Genomic DNA, 19715 nt, shown 5'->3' with positions numbered 1-19715 from the left:
CTAAGCCATTGATCAGTTCTGAAGAATTGTAGCACAGTCAGCTTTTTCCACATGTTGTTTCTGTGAAGATCATTATTTCTACCAGGTAAGAAAATTGCATTCACCCATATGGATATTCTCTCCAATTTGTAAAGATTATTTTGAAGTCTAATCCTGCCTGCAACACGCCTGTGCCCTAGCTTCTAGTATCTGCAAATTTAATAGATATATTCTCTAATTACATAATTTAGGTCATTAATAAAAACACTGACAAGTTCTAGAGCTAGGATAAATCTTTGAAGTTAACCTGTAGTTAATGCAGTTAACCACAGTCAACATGTAGCTAATACCTCATTTTACTGACAATGAACATCTAAGTACGTTTTTATGATGTTTTGCACCTATTCCACAGCTATATAATCATGACAATGCTTCCTTGCCTTACCTATTAATATATAAAAGAGACTTTTAAAAGCCTTTAAAATGCCAAATGTGCAAGCATCAGACGCTTTCCCCTCCATTCAAAGGGACTTTTATCCTACCTTGGAAGAAAAGCATATTATTTTCAGGTGATTTGGTTCATGAAAAAACATCGAGGCTTTTAATCTTTCTTTTTTCATAGGTGCTTACAAACAGCTTAGTTTTTGTTGAAGGATGTTTCTGGAAATTTACTGACCATAATTCTCTGGCTCCTCTTTTCCTCCCTTTCTACTGAAATGATTTATGTTCATTGTTCTCTTATGAGCTTACAGTACACTGGATGCTCTAACTGGGGGTGAAACTTCGACATTTCATGCGTGGTTGCTTTAGTCATTAACAACATTAACAATGTGGACTTGCTTTCCGTGTGAATGGGGAAGAGGACAAGTTCAGGAATATTACTAACAAACACCATTAGGGTACTAAGTCAAACTGTCGTGTGTCTGATACTTGTATGTGGGTCACATATGCATGGGTATGGTATTTTTGTAATGTGCTCCCACTGTTCTGGAAATATTTTATTACTGCCTTTGTGAAGACATAAATTATTATGGTAGGTAAAAAGTAGTGCAGAATCAGTATTGTACATTATTAACATACTTAGAAAGCATAAAACCCTAAGAAATGGGTGATTAGTTTTAATTAAGCTGAAAATGAAATACGTATGAGATATTTCATACTTTCATAATATTTACTATCAAATATTGAAATATATTAAAATAACAGACTGTATTTCACATGTTTGTGTCTCTGATTAGCGGCAAAGCACCCAGACAACAATTAAGAGAGCCATCCAGTGTCCATTTCCCAAATGGACAGATGCCTAAATAAATTGCCTAGGGACAAACAGGACTATTGGGGAATAAAACAATACACTAATGAAAATAGGCCCCCCAGATAATAGCAACAGCATCTTTAATGAAAAGCATATAAAGATGACCTATACAATTGTGTCTGTTCTACAGATGGGGAAACTGATGGCCGGGACAGTGAAGCGAAGCCCAAAGGCACCTACAACACCAGGAAGCAAATGACAGTCTTCCAAACCCAAACTTCTCCTGACCAGGACATAATATTTCCTGCCTGCCTGCCTGCCTGCCTCCTCCAGTAGTATTTCTGGCCATGGCTGAACAAATTTAACAGACTAAGAAACTACAGCTATTTAGATATGATAAGTCTAATTAACTGGGATTTTCAAAATGTATGTGGAGCACAGAACACCAAAAAAGCTCAAGCTACAGGGTTCATTGTGGTTTCTTTTTTGTTAATTATAAGTGGGTCAATTGATTGCTAAAGCAGTCTAGAGTAATTTGCTGATGTTACAATTCAACTGCCATGGTGCACTCAATGCAGTAAATTCCAACCAAAATATCAGATGGTATTCTGTTTTCGAGAAATTACTTGTATATAAATTGAACAGCATGGATAAAAATAATGGTCTGTTCAAATATTCATATTCCCTATAGTACTTCTGCTACTATCCAACTGTCCTAAAATAACACTACATTAATTTTAATTAAATTTTGCATTTCAAAGCATTTTTTCCACACATAGTATGTTTTTATGTGACTTCTGTCAATACTTGAAGATAAAAGGAAAGCCAAAGGTTATATGTTAAATATTAATTATCTGTTGAAAATGAATGTAATGAGATTAGTTTATATCAGGTCACACTAACTCTCAACTATTGTTTCTGAACTGTTACAGCAATAAAAACTATAGCTTCAGGAAGTATAAACATTGCATCATTTTATCCTTGAGAAAGAGTAACTATGGCTTTTTGTAGACTGTGTTGTACACCCATGTTTTCTTCTGAAGGGGTTTTGGGTTTTTTTCCAGCCTGAGGTTCTACTGTTACTTTGCATTTGCAGGTTGCTCGGGAAATAACCATACACATGCACCACAGAAAGGACCCTGAATTTTAGGAAAGCAAAGTTCCAGCTCTTCATGGAGTTAGTCAATAGGACCCCCTGGGAACCTGCCCTCAGGGACAAGGGAGCAGAACAGAGCTGGCAGATCTTTAAGGATGCTTTCCGTAGAGCGGAAGAGCTCTCAATCCCCATGTGTAAGAAATCAGTAAAGGAAGGCATGAGACCAGCATGGCTGAGTCAAGACCTGCTGGGCAAATTAAAGGGCAAGAAGAAAATGCACAGACAGTGGAAGCAGGGACAGGTATCCTGGGATGAGCACAGGGATGCTGCCTGGTTGTGTAGGGATGGGGTCAGGAAGGCGAAAGCGCAGCTGGAGCTGAACCTGGCAAGGGATGCAAAAAGTAACAAGAAGGGCTTCTACAGGTATGTCAGACAGAAAAGGAAGGTGAAAGAAAGCGTACCCCCACTGATGAGCAAGACTGGCAGACTGGTAAAAATGGATGAGGAGAAGGTTGAGGTACTCAATGACTTCTTCGCCTCTGTCTTCACTGGTGGTCCCTCTTACCACACCTCTTGAGGGGATGGACTGCAAGACAGGAACTGGAGGAGCAAAGTCCCTCCCACTGTAAAAGAAAATCAGGCTTTGAGACCACCTGAGGAACCTGAACATACACAAGTCTATGGGACCTGATGAGATGCATCCCAGAGTCCTGAGGGAATTGGCTGATGCAGTTGCCAAGCCACTGTCCATGATATTTAAAAAGTCATAGCAGTCAGGTGAAGTCCCTGGAGAATGAAAAAAAGACAACATTGCACCCATTTTAAAACAAGGTAGCAAGGAGGACCTGGGAAACTACTGACATGTCAGCCTCACCTCTGTGCCTGGGAAGATCATGGAACAGATCCTCCTAGAAGCTATGCTAAGGCACATGGAGGACAGGAAGGTGATTTGCGATAGCCAGCATGGCTTCACCAAGGGCAATTCCTGCCTGACCAACCTAGTGGCCTTCTATGACGGAGTGACCACATCAGTGGACAAGGGAAGAGCTTTGGGTGTCATCTGTCTGGACTTCTATAAGGCCTTTGACATGGTCCCCCACAACAACATTCTCTCTAAATCAGAGAGATATGGATTTGATGAGTGAACTTTTGGGTGGATAAAGAATTGGTTGGAAGGTTGCATCAAGAGTAGTCAACGACTCAGTGTCCAGATGGAGATCCATGACGAGTGGTGTCCGTCAGGGGTCCATATTGGGACCAGTACTCTTTAATATCTTCATCGATGACACAGACAGTGGGATCAAGTACACCCTCAGCAAGCTTGCAGACAACACCAAGCTGAATGGTGTGGTTGACACACCTGGGGGATGGGATGCCATCCAGAGGGACCTGGACAAGCTCAAGGAATGGGCCCATGTGAACATCATGAGGTTTAACAAGGCCAAGTGCCCTGGGTCAGGGCAACCGCCAGTATCAATACAGGCTGGGGAATGAAGGGATTGAGAGCAACCCTGCCGAGAAGGACGTGGGGGTATTGGTGGATGAAAAGCTGGACATGAGCTGGCAACATGAGCTCGCAGCCCAGAAGGTCAGCTGTATCCCGGGCTGCATCGAAAGCAGCATGGCCAGCAGGTTGAGGGAGGTGATTGTGCCCCTGGGCTCCTCTCTGGTGAGACCCCACCTGCAGTGCTGTGTCCAGCTCTGGAGCCCTCAGTACAAGACAGACATGGACCTGTTGGATAGAGTCTAGAGAAAAACCACGAAAGTGATCAGAGGGATGGAACACCTCTCCTCTGAGAACAGGCTGAGCGAGTTGGGGTTATTCAGCTTGGAGAAAAGAAGGCTCCAGGGAAACCTTATGGCAGCCTGCCAGTACTTAAAGGGGGCTTATAAGAAAGATGGGGGCAGGCTTTTTTTAGCAGGGCCTGTTGCGATATGACAAGGGTTAATGGTTTTAAACTAAAAGAGGGTAGATTTAGACTGGAAGGAAGAAAGACATTTTTCACAACAAGGGTGGTGAAACACTGGCATAGGATGCCCGGAGAGGTGGTAGATGCCCCGTCCTTGGAAACATTGCAGGTCAGGTTGGACGGGGCTCTGAGCAACCTGATTGAGTTGAAGATGTCCCTGCTCATTGCAGGGGGGGTTGGTCTAGATGACCTTAAAATGTCCCTTACAACCCAAACGGTTCTAAGATATGCCAGTTTTGTCACCATGTACCCACTTATTATTTCCTTCTACCCAGAGAAGGGGGGGAGGTCTAGAAGGTGCCCAGATGAACTGCACAGCTCAGAGGGGTGGCAGCAAGGAACGTTTGTATGTACAAATATCTACAGAAAGTGGAGAAATTTCGCATAGAGTTTGTTGGCAGCAGCAACAGTGACGTTCATGGCACTGGACACATTCTGCTGAGAATTAATAGTGCAGGCACTGAAAAAATAAGTTGGTGAAGTTACATAATTTCCAGTTGCACTGATCATTGCATTCTCTTTGCATTGAAAATTATTAAAACTCTGACCTTAGCAGGGAACTGTCCATATATAACAAACTTCAGTGCCTTCGATTTTTTTTTTTTTTCCTAAGAAAGAAAGAATAATTGTCTATATTATCAACACTAACTGTAAGAGAGGCAAAGATCAATGTGGTTATTTTAGAAGGTGTGTACTATCCATGCTGGGCAAAATGGATAGTAAATGGCAAACATTTTGGCGTAGATTCAGGCATGATGTTAATCCCTCTTTACTGCTACTCAATTGCACACATACAGAAATGCATCTAAAAATCAGCTCTGAAAAAAAAAATATATTTGCAAGGAGAAGTTGGATGTTTGTGGAAGTAGATATATTTGTGAACAAACACCAACAATATTGACGTCAGCTCTCTATAGACCAGTAGCAAATGTTCCATACATTACGAGCAATCAAAATTATTGTTACCATAATTTAATATACTTTTAAAAGACATGATTAACATTCAACAGTAAATAAACAGACCTTTAGGTAAAAAGGAGAAGCAGAATAGAGAGAGGAACTACATATGCCTTCTAGGCTTCGACTCTGAGTTGCTTCCCTGCTCTCTGGAGGAAGGACGATTTTGACTTAGCTTCCCTTATGCTTTCCCTGTTGTAGGTGACTCACCTTGGCTAAAGTTGTCTACCCAGTGCCACTAAAATTGCTCCCAACTCTGAGAAAAGCTAAGGAGGAACTAACGAGGAGCATTTGCATTTCCCTTAAAGAGCTCTTACCTGAAATCCTCATACCTTTTCACTCTCTTGTCACAGCAGAGTTCTTCCAACTTTCTAAGCATTTTTGTTGTTTGCCCCTAAATCCACTCACTTCTTTCTCACGGGGCTTTGGGGAATGGACGATTTGTTTGTGCTTTAATAGGGAAAAAAATTGACACTATACTGCAAACAGAGGAAATACAAACATAAAGAAGAGTCTTACCACTTTGGGCCAATATTCAACACCTGCTCTTCTGTTTTTGTAAGGAGACAAAAATGAATCATCTATTTTGGTGCAATCCTCTTTATTTACAAAGAACATATTCACCATCGTCATTCCTCTAGCACTGTGGAAACAAATCCAAATTACTTTTCTTCTTGGAAATTCAAAAGAAGCTATCTGGCTTCTTCCCAGGGCCCCACTAAGAATTGTCTTTCTCACTCTCTGCTGCTTTTTGCTGACAGGTAGTTTGCTAAAAATTCTCCTAATGCTCTTATGTTTACAAGTAGTCCCATGGAAACCTCTCATACAGCTCAAAGGCTCCTTAGGCTCTGCCAAGTGGCTAGTTGCCTCAGGCAGTCTTTTTCATTTTGGCCAGTTCCCTCTTTCTCTTAAATAACTTTAATTTTACCTTCCCGTTAGCATTCAAGCTTAACCTAGTACACTTGCAAGATTTAACCAGATCTGTGACAGACAGCAGGAATTAATATAGTCCATTATAACATTAGTATTATCTCCAGCAGTATTTTATACTAATATTTAGAAAGCTCAACTTCGATAATACATTCTACTGAACAGAATACAACAACTATTAATTTTAAAGTACTGTTATCAGCACTAATAACTACATCCAAGCTTACTTCTATGCATACACCCAGGAATCACATATAATGAACTTAATTTGTTTTGATTATTGCCTTTTGGGATTCTTCAGGCTAACTATACTATGCAAATCCAAGAAGGAACTTTGGTTATTATGTTAAGAGAAGTGAACAATTTTCTTCTCCTGGTCATATGTACATATAATTAAAACACCTACACAGTTTATGTTTTCCCTCATTTATTTATTTTTTTAACAAAGAGAAGTAGCCCACAATTTTCCTTGCAAAATCTATTGTCATCTCTTGCCTTCCTTACCTTCTGAATTTTTGTCGAATGAAGAAACAGACAGATCTATTACCAAGCATTCATAAATGGCTTGTGTTAGCTAAAAGTGGGTGTTTTATCTACACACACATAATGATTTCCAGTGTCTTTTACATGCACTTGTTTTAAAAAAACATGTTCACGTGCACTTACTTTAAGAACAAAAGGACTAGAGGTACTAGAGGTAGAAATGAATTGTCATAGCTCAGGTGTGCATCCTTGAATAGCTGATTTGGCTTTATTTGTTTCTGTTTCAAACCTGGTCACCAGGAAAGGTAAAGCCAAGAGCCAGCTCTGTACTTCCAACTTACAGATTTTTTTCAGTCAATTAAAAAAAAGAAAAAAGTAAGAAAAAAAATTTTAAAAAATTATCTTGTCCCTCATCCTGCCAAAAAATATGGTAGTACAATATATAAGAAAATTATATACCTTTATGAGTTTTAAAGAAGGACAACTTCAAGAGACAAGATAAAGGATAATATAATGTTCTTCAATTCTCCTTTCAACAAGATGATTTTAAGATGAAACTGATAAAGGAAGGGAAGGTCTGCAAAGGAAACCAGATCACTACTTTTTGCCTTACAACATATCCATCCCATGCTTCAAGGTTTCTATTGTCTACTTATAGTGTTTTCAAAGGAGTGTTTTCTCTTGACGCATAATTTGGCTTCTGTCTTCTCTCTGCCTCCCCAGTAATTTTCTTGGTATAGTTAATTTCCTCCAGTCTCTATACTACTTTAACACCATTCCAACAGATCTCTGCTTCCGTAGGCCATGCCATCCCCCTAAAGGGCCCAGAGTTTTGGAACTGTGTGGGGCCCAAACAAAACTTGTATCAACTCTATACAGTCAGGTCATGATGAATTCCTACTAAAGATGGCAATTCATAAGCAGAGATCACACAAGACAGCTAGGATTACCTCCTGAGATAAATTCCTCTGGCAGGAGATATAGCCATCAATAACTAAGATGGGCTCTACAATCTCATGCTCCTAGTCTTATGGTAATTGTTCATGGAAGGCTCTTAACACTGTATGGTGTTTTGAGATATCTACATTAGATCAACTTTATTTAACTCACCCCAAACTAAATCTTTCCAGTATATATTGAGTCTGTCACTGGTACATATTTCTTTTTATAGAGAATAAGTATTATATGAGCAGTGCTAATATAGGAATCAATCAGATGCTTATTTTTATGAAGTGACAGTATTAAAAATGCAACCTCAATTTTACAAAATTAAAGCAAAGATTAACAGTATAGGAGATTTGACTCATTGGGTTATTTATATCGTTAACAACATGTCAGCCCCCCCGCAAGTATCAGAGTATATAAGTGAACACTGCGAAAATTGTGTGGGATGAGTTGTAATTTGGAGTTGTCTCTCATACTGACTGCAGAGGGAGTCCTGAGGCAAGATCTAGTGTCAACTAACTAGGCATATCACCTGAAAGGTTCATTCAGAAAGGAACCTAAATTTTAGGTTGGAGAGAATGCAGAAAATGTCAGCCTAAAATAAATGCCCCAGTTATCCTCAATAAAACTAGATTCACAGGTGAAATAAGCAGTCATAGCTCTATTGAGCTCAGAAGAGCTTGAACAATATAACAAGTTGAGATTCTGGTCCTATGAATAGCTCCTTTGACTTCAGTAGGATTACTCACACAGTCTATGAGTAAGTACATATAGATGTGTAAGATATTAGCTAAGCAACAGACAGGAATCTACCAAAAAATAAAAGTGATCTGTGAGGTTAACAACTTTTAAATGGAAACCATATAATCCTGTAGACACCTACACAAATGAATAATATTACCCATTGGGGTACTTTAATTATATGTATTAATATTTCTTGGTTACCTTACATCTACTATTGGTGGTCCCTCACCCACATTAAAACATATAGAAGAAACAAAGTATTCATTTTCTTTCTTTCTTGTTCAAGAATATACCACATTCTGTGCATATTAATATTCCTAAACTAAACATGCTCTATTCCATAAACAATATTACATACACCAAAAGCCATTATTGCCTTTTCTAAAGGGAATTCTTTAAAAATGCAAGTGTCGTTGCAATATAAAGTAAAAAAGCTCCAGCTAAAATTCACATATTGTCTACATTCATTAGTACTACTGACGAAACTGAACTTTCTTGTTCTTATTAGGGTTACCATAGAAATGAGCCTAGAGCTATTACATGAATTGTTACTGTTACTAAGAAGTAGTCCTATTTCAGTTTCATTTGTGTGTTTTTAAGAATCTTTGAATATTCAAGAGAATAAAACTACCGTGATATTAAAATTAAGGCTAGAAAGGTGGGGTTTTTTTAAACAAACATAAGCTTATTTAATAAACTGAAGCAATAACTTATGTGGCACCCACACACTGTATAAAGCAACCATGCTCGATAATTCCATGGTTTTATGCTTGTATATGCTGTTCTTTCAGACAGGCAAATGGGGCACAGCTGACTGTATAATGAAATGCTATATACAAATATGAAAATTCCAATAAAGGAATGATATTAACCTTTAAAGTTAGGCAAGCACTTTACACATATAATACCATGCTTTCAAACATTTTTACATAAATGTGCAATCATGCATTACTTCCTCACTATAAGAGACTTATAGTGTATTACATCAGGAAATAAGATTCTAAGTCATCTTTTAAGATATGTAAGGTCTTTCTAGTGTGTAGTTATAGTAATATGTAAAAAAGAGATTTTCGTAAGGAAAGATGTAAAACTTCATTTTAATTAATTGACTGTTCCAATATCCACAAACGTGTACAATGACACATGACACATTGGCACATGAATGTATTTGTGTGTATCTGCATGGGGGGAGGAAGAGTACGTCTGTATGTCCATCAGTGATTGCGTGTTTCTGGATTAAAAATAACAATTTTTTAATGCATGGGTGAATGAATAGTACAAAGGGTATCTAAGCAGCAACTGCTTTATCTTATGAAGGACAAATACTTTGCTAAAATACCTCAGCTAGAAGGTGTGTGGTTTATAACCTCATCTGTACGAGCTTTGTTAGTGACCTCAGTGTAATCTTGTCAGCAAAAAGTTCAACACACAACTAATAAGAAATCATTTGGATGCAAATTTTGTCTGCAGTGTGGTGCCTTTCAATCAGAAGTTCATGAGGCAAAACCTCTGAGCCACTACAAAACTGGCAGGCAACCTATCAAGCTTTTCAGTAATATGATCTATGAGCAGATTCTCTTGTACCCATTCTCAACAGAAGATTGAATGAATACTTTAGATATGAAACATGCAGAGACAACAAATAATATTCTCTTCAGTTTTCTTATTTAGTAAATCTGGGTGATATATCTTTTTTTGTATAAAGAAGGAAAACAGAGTCAGATTGAAACTTCATGGATGGGCTGTTGGGTGAATTCTGGGTATAAAATGCAAGAGGCCTAACAAATCTTTTGGGAGAAAATGACAGCTCTTAGTTTTTCATCAAGTGAACTAACAAGTGAAATTTCACCGAGAAAGGTACTGGTAGAAAGATTTGTGAGTCTTTGGAGGAAAAAGAAGGATGAGAGAGTAAAACCTAGAGTACGTATCTGATTTTTTTATGTAGTGTAAGACTCTTCTAAAAAATGCTTTGCTGCTCCTAAACTTTGAAATACTTAGGAACTCCTTTAACTTACTTGACAAACAAATATATCTTGCCCTTTGTCTACTCCTACATGAATTTCCATGCCCACCTGCAAATGTTATCCTGCTCTTTAAGTCAGAATTTAAGGTTTGGTACCCATGAGAATGTTCCCAATTCCTTCTGGTTTGTTTCTCAGGAAAGATAGTGCCAATAAGAATAATGTTTTGGAAATCATCTCATCATATTCTGTATTATTCCTTCCAAGGATCAAGCTCTCTCAAGTGAGCAGTATTTCACTATCTTACTTCAGCCTTTCTTAAAGATCTCTTTTTAAATGTCACGGATCCATGGAAGGAATGGGTGGCGGAAGGTGTCAAGGGATGCCAGGCAGGATGTTGGTTGTGTTCTCCTGCTCAAAGTTTCACTGATCATTTTGGAGCTATGAAGTAAAAGAATGATACCTCCCATTTTCTTTCAGTGCAGAAGGTGAATAACTTTGATGGTATAAGGTGACAGAGAGTCTATCTGCAGTTTCTTGCTCTTTCAAAAGGCAGAAAAGAACAGAAGCTCAGCCAGGAGTTAAAGTATAAATACAGATGTTCACAAAGCCTTAGATAAAGTATATCTTAAGAGGCAGCAATGTAAGTAGGAAAAAGATGAGAACCAAAATCTTGTTACTAGTAAAAAAAATTACCGAATCTCAAGGACTTGGCATAGGAAAAAATGATTTCAACTAATTAAATCGAAAGACCAATAGGTATGGGAAAAGGAAAGTTAAATTCAGTGTTGACAAACATCAATTAAAGTATTTTGGAAGACACAATCTATTTATTTATTTATTTATTTATTTTGATATATATAAAAAAATTAGTTTCTTACATGTACATATAATAGACCCTAAATTCAAATGAACTGCTCAGTAAGACTTGGCCAGGGGTCTAAGCAGTGGAAAGCAAATATTTACTCAATGAGCAATGAATTAGGAAAGAAATTAGAGAAAGAATTTCTAAATTCATGGGCAAGTTGAGACATTCCCACTACACAATGCAAACAACTTGCTCTTGCTTTGTATTGGATTGAGGCCATGCTACATTCAATTTAGAATCAATAATGACACAATTTTGCCAAGCATTAAAGTCAGAATTCAAAAAAGGACAAAGTTCTGGATTTTCAGCTACACATAGAAGTCTACAAAAACTTAAAAAAATTATTTGCTTACCTCAACAGCCTGATAAAATTCATTACTAAAAGATCACAAGAATGGGATAGTAAAGTATCTCCTCTTCTAGGGGAAGACAGACTGGGATGACCAATAAATGGATGCATAGCTATTAACAGCATGCGTTTTCATATTTGTTTGCATTGTTGTTATATTTCACTTCTTACTGTAGTTTGTGTCCGTGTTGAAGGTAGCACCTAAAGAGTCAAACACTCCTGTCTTTCAAAAATTACGAAAGAGATGGCAAGCTCATTTGCTAAATGGGTGGGGGTTTTTTAAAGGTACTTCAGAATTCTTTTCAACAATAGATTGCCTTCTACTTGTATGTTATTCATACAATTTATTTGTAACACTACATTCCAAAACCTTACAAAATATGCTACCTATAAAAACAAGTTCTCTGATCTCGATTGAACAAAAATATTATGTGGAACGTTATTGAAAATTTGTATTTGACATGAACTGCTGCTGATGTGCCATAGCAGATTGAAAATAAAGATTTGCTTAAACATTTACAATTCATAATGCTACCACACTCTAGGTACTGTTTCACACATCATTTAAAATAGAAAGAAATACATACTCATGTAATTTTGAAATTAAACAAGGAACATTCCTGGGTGAGAAACAACTAAGTTTCTCTAATTATATTCAAGGAAAACCAATCATCAGGACTGGAGCCTGGAACTCTGAGAGTTTTAATCCAGTTGCCAAGTATTTCTTTCTATTTTGCTCATCCGAAGAAGCCTATTTATGTTTACGTTGTATTTATCAATCAGCTTATGTGAGCTTTCATACAGTCTTAGAAATGCTTTTGATGACAAAAATAAAACATGGAAAACTTCAAAAACTTTTCATATGAGAATGTGTTCTTTATAGGATCATGCCTACAGACTACATTAAAAATACTATATTTCAGACATCTAGAAGAGTAACCACGGAAAGCAGATTAGACCCCCTAGATCTGAAAACTCATATGTTCATATATGTTAACCATGTCAATAAAACAACCTTATTAACATGAGAAATGACATCAAAGAATTGCTATGTTCCATCACAATACAATTTTGCACGGAACTAGTAATGAGTTAAATATTGAGACAAATTCAAATGAAATATTAATAAGTTGAATACTGTAGTTTAAAGAAACTTTCATCTGTATTTTGCAAGTAATAACAAATATATGACCACTTGCCCGTACAGGGAGAATATGCTTAATAATATTCATTTGAATAAAAAAATACCTAAATGAAATAACTATGATAATATACATTTTTCTCTGTAGCACCAGTTCAAAGATAAACCTGGGCATTAGTATGCTATAATTTCGGTGAAGGAAAATTGTAAGTGCTAGTTACCTGGCACTTTTAAAGCATATATAAATTCATTGTAGATCTACAATTTTAAAAAGTTTAAAAGTTATTTAAACATTCATAGTGCCAGTATACTAAGAAAAATTAATTAGAGAAAGACTTGGGTTTTTTTTTTTTTAACCTGGATTACATTGCCATTAAGCAAGTGCTGTTTCCAAAAATTATGAAGATTAGAAGCTTCAAGGGGAAAAAAATCACTGTCTAAAAATCACATATTGTATATATGAGAACAAAATTAAATATGACAACTATCAGTATACAACATCTGAATCATGCTATATACATGTAGCAGTATACATAACCTAAGTTTAATCTCATTTAAGTTTAATCATTTGTTAAACAGTTAAGAATAAACATTTGGGCCAAATTTTCCAACACAGCTATGACAACTTAGACAACAAAAGAATAAGGTGACTTTATGTATGAGTATTGAAGAGCTCCAGTCGTGCCGTGGTTTTAATGACAGAACTACTGATATTAATAGAGATAGAATTTTGCTTAGAATAAAAAAAAAACACAATCAAAAAAGAGAGAATAAAAAAAGAAAAAAGTATAAGCTCTTTGCAAAGAGGGTTGTCTCTTACTCTATGTTCCAATGACTGTTGATAACAACACAGCCTAAGTCATAACATCAAATAGCTTCCTAGAAAGTTTGAGGTGCTACACTATGATCCTATGTGTTCACTCAACTTACAAATGTTTTTGCACTACTACTTTGAGACTATTGAGAGTATTGGGATACATTAAACAGTGTAACCAGCTAGTCAAAAGATGTGACTATCCCTCTGATTTTAGCATTGGTGTGGCCTCACCTTGAATATTGTGTGCAACTCAGTGCCCCACAATTTAAAAAGGATGTGAAGGTCCTTGAATGCATTCAGAGGAGGGCAACAAAGCTGGTGAAAGGGCTGGAAGGAATGTCCTATGAGGAGTGGCTATGGACTCTGGGGTTGTCTAGTTTGGAGAAAAGGAGGCTGAGGGGAGACCTCACTGCTCTCTACAGCTTCATGAGGAGGGGAAGTGGAGAGGGAGGTGCTTATCTCTTCTCCCTGGGACCCAGTGGTAGGATGTGTGGGAATGGTTCAAAGCTGCACCAGGGGAGGTTCAGACTTGACATTAGGAAGCATTTATTTACAGAGAGAATGGTCAAACACTGGAACAGGATTCCCAGAGAGGTGGTGGGTGTCCCAAGCGTGTCAGTGTTTTAGAGGCATTTGGACAATGCCCTTAATAACATGCTGTAACTTTTGGTCAGCTCTGAAGTGTCCAGGCTAGACTATCCTTGCAGGTCCCTTCCAACTGAAATATTATATCCTATCCTATGCTAAATATTCCACCATAAAGAAAATCTAGCTTTCTGCAACCTAGTGCTTCCATTGACAGGAGGAAGAAACAAAATTTTCTTCTCCTGCATGAAAACTCCAGGGTAAAAAAAAAAAACCAAAACTTTAGAGGTATATTTAAATTGTGTATACAGGATAAAGTGGAGGTGTGATTGTTCATCAAAGTTCTCAATTTATTCTGAAAGATAAAGCTACTACAGTAGTCTTAAAGTTATTGATACCTCTCTCCGTCGAGAAGCCCAACAGGTTTGTTTGATTTTCCAAACGACAGCGGCTACCAGCAGTAACGATAAGAAACAACTGCAATTACAAAAAAAAAAAAAAAATAATTGTAACATAATGGTCTGAAAAAGCTTTTTTTTTAGGATATCAAAGGATATTTTAGGATAACAAAAATACATTTAAGTGTGGAAAAAATCCACAAAAATAGAGGAAAACTAAACTCTACCAGGGTGACAAACAACAGTCAAGCATCCACATTCAAAGTCAAAAGAGAATGCACAATTCTGATGCTGTGGTTGTCTCCATAAAATGCTACTACTGTCTCCATTAGCATGGGATAAGCTCTATTGTAACCATCCACATACCCACAACAGTCTCAACAAATACGCTCTGCATGTTCCACATTTAGCAGATGGAAGAAAAGAGTGCACTATGGCAAAAAAATTATACCGTTTTCTACTTCTCTCAGTTTGTGAATTCTGAATAATTTCCTCGGATGCAGGAACAATAACGATGCAGTATAACTAAAACTATATAGTACAAGTATAACTAGCTTGAGGAACCGGGTTTGCACATGAGAATAGGTCTGTTTTCTCAAATTGAGTATTTCTATGGTGAATTGCCCAGGGAAAACATCCCGAAGAACATTAGCACATTACAGTCCCAAAGACACAACAGAAGAAGAAGAAAAAAAGATCAAAATTATTAAACTTCTGCAGTTCACAGTCGGAGCATATGCCTTCTTTCTTCTTCCAACATTTTTGTGTTTGTAACATTTAGTCTATAAAGGATTATGGTAGAAAGACCATTGAACTCTTAACCTCTTCTAGTGAGTTTCTGGTTACTGACAAAAGGCTTCTAAAGTTTACACCTAATGTAAGTAGTCAGAAGATCTTTTAATTTTTAGTCAGTTTTTTATAAAAGTGTCTGGATTTTCGTGCTGTGTGAAGAACTTTCAGTCACGTTAGCAAATCTGCTGTGCAAAGTGTTTGCAATTAATACAACCCTGTAACTATTGAATTATACTAGTCATCTGTACATTTTTTTGCCAAAAAGCTTCAAAATTTATTCTTTCACTAATATGAGAAATAACCAAGTATTCCCTGAAGTAGTATAGTTCAGAGGAGTATAATCATTATCCATGCAGTAACACCAATGTTTCCCTGTATCATGCTGTAAACAGCACTGAAATTATGATCTAGAAGATACATCTCCAGAAGTAACAGCTCATGGCATTCAATATTTATCCACAATATCGAAACTATTAGAAACCTGTTTATGGCATCTATAGTTTAATGTTACTGTTAAGGTAATACAATCCAATAGCACCCAGTCATGCCTTGGTCTGCAAGCAACAGAATCAGCTGTACCACTGAATATTTGACAGCCAAAAGTACCAATGCTCTGAGTATATTCAAAAGTCGGTCTCCGTAACACAAGCTTTCCTTGATGGTTAAAGTAATACAAAACAGTATGGCTTTCTACCAGCACCTTATTCTCTTAAAAGTCTTTTCACTACAAGCTTTCAAAATTCTTTTTTATCATCAATTTCTTCTTTGAACACCCTTGAGAAAACATGCCAGAGTGAGGCCAAGTTTGAAAGAGAAAAGTACCAAATATATAAAGTGGTTTGGGCACAGAATGCTCAAATAAAATTAACAGCTTGCTTTTTTATTTAAGAGACTTATGTCTGCTTAGTTCCAAGAAGGCTGATTGTTCTGAACCTGAAAGGAAAAAACAGTTAAAGGGTCTGTTTTAGGCGCAAATTTTGACTCTCCTCTTAACAACCAATGTCAACGACCAGCATTTTTTTAGGAGTTTTTTAATGCTCTTTGGGACTTAGTGATTTTTATGGAAAGGAAGATATATTCTTCCTCTCTCCTTGTAGGGCCATTTTAAATACTGTGTTGAGCTTTTATTGGTTCTTGGCACAGATCCTTTAAAAAACAAAGGTACTTGGAATTTTGATTGGTTCTGATCAATGGATCAGAACAGTTCAGCATATCTAAGAATCATTCTGCTGATAGAAAATCGTTGGAAGAGTCAATGGTCTCTAATAAAAGAATGTGAGAGGGCAACTGCTGGTTCAAGAACCTTAGGGAATTCAGAAGAGAAATCTCAACCTTACACTTTAATGAACCTCAGTGTAAATCATCTTTCTACATGGGTGGTCACCAAAAGGAGTGAGATGCCGTAAGAACATTTTAATTGATACACCAGTTTATTAACACAGTATTTCTTACTAGAAGAGTTTCTCTGAAGAGTTTTTTATGACAAAATATCTAAGTAGCACAAAGGATGTTATGACAGAAACTGATCATCAGAGAACATTCACCATTTTGTTTAATGCATCACTCCATTTGATGCACTGATTTCACTTTTTAAAATGTGTCTTTCACTGTCTCCCTTTCTCCAGTCTCCTTTGAAAGCAAGTAGAAGTTGACTGGGAATTTATATTTGGTGTCTAGGGAAAAGCAGAACAAAAAAATCCCCACTGACCACCAGAATAAATCCAGTTTTGGAGCAACATCTTTTAAGATTTTTAATCCAATAGCTGCTTACAAATATTACTTTCCAGAAATGTTTTCCCTACCATATACTGTACTGTCTAGCTAATAACTGCAACAGACACTTGAAGGCAACATCAGAGCACTGACATGTTGCTATAAATTAGCATGCTGTGCATGAAGTAAGGGTAAGCCATATCACTTACTCTTCTCCTCCATAATCCTTCCACAAAAGCTAAATTAGGGAAACATCAGCAATTCTGTTTGAAATTATGAACTCGTTCAAGAGAGCTGGACACAAGAAATTAAGAGAGCCTTGCACTGTGCGACTGCTTCGTTATGACCAGCAACTGAATCTCTTTCCTTAGAAAATTCTGTTCTTCACATTTATTAATTTCTTGAACAATTCTCTTAAGTTAGCAGAAGAAGAAAACTTGAAAATTCTGACTGAAAAACTTCAGAAAAATTGCTTCTGTGCTCTGTATGTCCACGGAGCTGGGTCACACATCGAACTTCCCTGTCATCAGTCAAAACATGGTTTAGTTTATGTGCAAAGTCAAAATCAGAAATAAGCGTTTCAGAGACACACCCATAAAATAATATACATTATGAAAATTACAGCATTGATAACATGAAATGTTTACTTAACACTTTTCTATGATCTTTTCTTTGCAAGTAAACATGACATATTTAACTTTCTTCTCTGTTTTTTTAAATATAAATAATCAGAAGAAAAATAAAGTGTCAAAATTCATATTAACGAAGAGAAGATAGACATGAAAAATAGATTTTGTCAAACTATCCTGGTTCCAGACTGTGGTAAGATAATAGCCTTGGTTTATTTAGGGCAATAAAAATTAAAGCTGACTGCAAAGGATCTCACAATATTGAGTGGCTTGGCAATAAAATAAGGGAATGAAATTCAGTGCCAATGAACTGAAGGCAATGTGCACAAGAAAAAAAAAACCCTCTCCAGCTACAAATACACAATGATAGGTTCTAAATTAGCAATTACCACTCAAGAAAGTGTTCTTGAAGTCATTTTTGAACATATCAACTGAATGTTTAGTGGCAGTCAAAACAGCAAATAGGATGTCAGAAGAGATTAGAGTAGGAATAAAGAACAAAACAGAAAGCATTGGGATGCCAGTGCATAAATCTATAGTATGTCTGTATCTTGAAGCACCCATTACCTCATCTCAAAAACCTAAGTTGAACCTAAAAAGTACAAAGTACAGTCAATTTGGTTAGGGGAACGGAACGATAGTAGAAATAAGCTCTTTTCAGTTTTGAAGCAATAGGGAGTTGAAGTGAGACATGATAAAGACATTAACATCATAGGAAAACAGTGGAACAGCAGGACAGGTATAGCTGGATGCTCTCCAATCCCCCAGTATACTTCTTAGCTCCTTCTTGTGACAGAGATGTAAGAGAAGAAAGCACAATTATAAATTGTGTGGCAAAACAGAGATCAGTGCAGTGCAAAATAAATGAATTTAAAATTGGCCAGCTGACAACTAAAAAAGCAATTGTCAGAAGGGGACCAACATCAGAAGAGGGAACTTCTAGATGGGTTTGCAAGGTTTCCAAAGTATCAGACCCAGTCAGTTTTGATAAAATTGATATATAACAGCTGAGATGTCCATGCATGATACAATGACTGAAAAAAAAAAAGATTAATGTTAAGGAGGACAAAAAAAAATCATAGTGTGCCAATTGGTCATTTGTACCTATTGCAGCAATTTTATTTCATTTCATTTTATTTCATTTTGTTTTATTTTATTTTATTTTTAAAGACAACCACTGATAAGTTGTGTTTACAAGGACAAGGAATCCAGACCTCATTTACAGCGCAAAGGATATATATTCCGCTTGGAATAAAGCAATTCCTAAAATAATTTAGAGATCAGTGTGAATGACCAATTCAGCATGAATTGCTGCTGGCATGCGGAAACAAAAAGGGTTAAAACAACCTTACATACTCAGGTCTGCAGTAGTAAGCAGCACTTGGGAGATAAATTTATCACTCTACATGGTATTGCCAAATCAGATACTATCAGACTTGTTCTTGAAATTCTGGTATTTGCATTTTTTTAAGGGAAGTTGGAAACATGGAGAGAATACAGAGAAGAATCACAAAAAATATTCAAAGGTTGGAGAAAATCTTTTACTGACAGTGATTTAACAAGCTCAAGCATTTCACTTTTCAAAAAGATCAAATGGTGACTTGCCTACAGTGTGTATGAGTTTCCATGGGGAAAAAATACCAAGGCCCTCATTCATCTCGTGCAGAAATACGTGGTAAGAAACAATGGCTGGAAGCAGACACATTTGAATTAAATTCAGATGTTATTATGATTTATTTTCTGTACCATAAAATAATGTTACATATACTGAAAAAAGATTTGACTATGCTGCAGTGACCACATCATCTAAGGTACAGAAAATGGATGGATGGTAAACAGGGAGTCCAAAAAATAAATGTGCTTACACAGACTCGTCCACATGGTCACAGATTTGGTCCATCATTTCTGACTCTCAAGTTGAAACTCTGAAGGACTTCTGAATAAACAGATAGATGCCTTTGCAACACAGATGGCTTATGACATGCTGACCCAGAGTACAGATAGAGTGACTGACTTTCTGCACTTATGAATGTAATTTTTCCCAACAAGACAATTATCATGCTAAGACACACTTAAAACTACAGCAGCCCAAGCATTATCAGG

At 36.8% G+C, this 19715-nt stretch overlaps 1 protein-coding gene across 2 annotated transcripts in view; it reads right to left on the bottom strand.

Moving 5' to 3' along the window:
* The window catches only part of ATRNL1 (attractin like 1), a gene marked incomplete at its 3' end in the record, with an annotated part of 538576 nt that overhangs the window by 219329 nt on the left and 299532 nt on the right, over positions 1-19715 (bottom strand). For both annotated transcript variants that reach the window (XM_082002290.1, XM_082002291.1), the window contains exon 26: positions 14479-14557. In XM_082002290.1, coding sequence (XP_081858416.1) covers positions 14479-14557 — 79 coding nt within the window. The remainder of the gene's footprint in view (positions 1-14478; positions 14558-19715) is intronic.

This window comes from Phaethon aethereus (genome assembly GCF_964289735.1).
Source record: "Phaethon aethereus genome assembly, chromosome: 7".
In the NCBI taxonomy this organism is placed as follows: domain Eukaryota; kingdom Metazoa; phylum Chordata; class Aves; order Phaethontiformes; family Phaethontidae; genus Phaethon; species Phaethon aethereus.
The sequence above is the reverse complement of the archived record's forward strand: the minus strand, read 5'-3'. Positions and strand labels throughout refer to the sequence as shown.